We start from the raw sequence: 1,964 nt of genomic DNA on the forward strand, positions 1-1,964 counted from the left end.
GTGCTGGACAGGGGGAGCAGTCACGGAGGTAGCAAAGCACAAAGGCAGGACCTACTCGGAAGTAATACCTGTATGATGGGGGGCAGGGGGACAGGGGTGAGTCCAAGGGGATCAGAGAAGGAAGGAAATCATGTCTGGTGCTCCCGCCTCTGTCCCTGCCCCATAGAGGCTGGCAAGAGACAGCACAAAGCCTGAGAGCTGGGGGCTCCAGGTCAGGACATCCTGGCCCCTGCGATGCTGCCCCTGGGCCATAGAGCTGTCCCCGCTGCAAGCCTACCCTCCTGGGCCATAGAGCTGTCCTCGCTGCAAGCCTACCCTCCTGCACTGGCACGCCTCCTTCCTCTGACCCTGCCTGCAGCCACACAGGGCACGGCCCCCTCCTCCATGTATGCGTGCCTCCCTCAAAGGGGACCCCTCTCCCACAGGGAGCCCAACAGCTTACCCCTAGGCAAGCTCCCCTCCAACTGCCTCTTCCCCAAAGGATGGCCAGAGGAGCAGCTGGGTCTCGAGGCTACAATCCAATCAGGCTCCTGTCCTCTCCCAAGATGGCTTTCCCCTTTCCACTGGCTGGCACTGAGGCTTCCCTGGAGTACCCCTGCCCCTCCCCCAGCCCATAAATGCATCTGGGCTCAGAAAGCCAGGGAAGTAGAAGACAGCGGCCTGGGGTGGGCCAGGTCAGAGCCCCAGCCCATAGCACTACCCTTGCACCAGCAGGGGTCACCACCAGCACCCTCCATGCTGATCCAGGTAAAGGGGGGCAACAGCTGCCCCATGGAGAACTCAGATCTCAGGTCACCTGCTCAGTTCCTCACCCCAGATTGGCTGTGCCCTACAGGGAACTGCTGGCACCACAGGAAGAACTGTGAGCCCAGGGTCACACTCCTTGCCCTGGGGCCAGCTCCAGGAAGGGCAGTGGAGGAGACCCAGGAGGGAAAGCTGCCACTGGCCCAGAGTCCTCAGTCCTGCTCAGTAAGGCAGGTACCCTCGTGAAAGGGTAAAACGAAGAGTAACAAAGCAAACTCTAGGAGCCTGGGGAGCTCCCCAGTGATCATGGCCTGGGAATGGGTTCCTCTGCTATACCCCAGGGACGGGGTGGGGACGCCTCAAAGTGGCAGTCTCTTGTCACTCCATCAGACCTCACCTCGCATCCCTTCCCGCACTGGAGCACGCACACAGCTGCTCCTAGCCTGCCCCCAGCCTGTCCACCGGCCGCTGCATGCCTTAGGCGCACACTCTGTGATTCCTGGGGGTCCCCCACAGCTGTCCTCCCGACCGCTAGCCAGAAGCCCAGACGCACCTAGCAGCCCCTGGAAGCCCCAGTCGGCGTCCCCTGCCCCCCTCCCCAGCCGGACGCCCCCACCTTCCAGCCGGCCGAGCTGTTGCTGTCGCCTTTATCCTTGAAGTAGGGCACGTAACGGACCATCCAGTCGTAGATCTGCGAGAGCGTGAGCCGCTTGTCCGGGGCGCTCTCGATGGCTTTGGTGATGAGGTCGGCGTAGGACAGGTTCCCCCACGCGTTCCGCCGGGAGCTCTTCGCTTTCCGCAGCGGTCCGACCTCCGCACCCAGCGGCGGTGCTGGGGCCATCGCCGGAGCGGTCGCCCGGCGTTCCGGCCCGCAGTCCTCGGCGCCCTCAGCTACCCCTGCGCCCAGCACTCCGTCCTCGTCGCCGGTCAAGTCGGGCTGCGGCAGGGGCCAGGTGCACGAGCGCGGCCGGCTCTGCGGCGCGAAGTCCGGGTCCACGTCCACCTGATGCGCTCGCAGCTTCGCAGCCATGGTCCCGCCCGGCTCGGGCGAGGAGGGGAGGGAGGCTCCGCGGAGGGTGGGCGGGCGGCTCGGAAATCTGCGCGCCCCGGGGAGGCCCGCGGGAGGGGTCCCTGGCGGCGCCGGCTCAACCGCGGGGCGCCATGGGCCGGGGCGCGGAGGCAGGGGGCTGGACGCGCTGGGGAGCACGAGGAAGGGATAG

General features: G+C 65.8%; 1 protein-coding gene across 1 annotated transcript in view; it reads right to left on the minus strand.

Moving 5' to 3' along the window:
* The window catches only part of FOXO6 (forkhead box O6), a 22,115-nt gene extending 20,204 nt beyond the window's left edge, over window positions 1–1,911 (minus strand). The window contains exon 1 of the mRNA XM_006164953.2: window positions 1,361–1,911. Within this exon, the coding sequence (XP_006165015.1) occupies window positions 1,361–1,774 (414 nt within the window). The 5' untranslated portion in view covers window positions 1,775–1,911. The remainder of the gene's footprint in view (window positions 1–1,360) is intronic.
* Window positions 1,912–1,964: the final 53 nt, after the last annotated feature.

This window comes from Tupaia chinensis, unplaced genomic scaffold (genome assembly GCF_000334495.1).
Source record: "Tupaia chinensis unplaced genomic scaffold, TupChi_1.0 Scaffold143758_1, whole genome shotgun sequence".
NCBI classification, from domain to species: domain Eukaryota; kingdom Metazoa; phylum Chordata; class Mammalia; order Scandentia; family Tupaiidae; genus Tupaia; species Tupaia belangeri.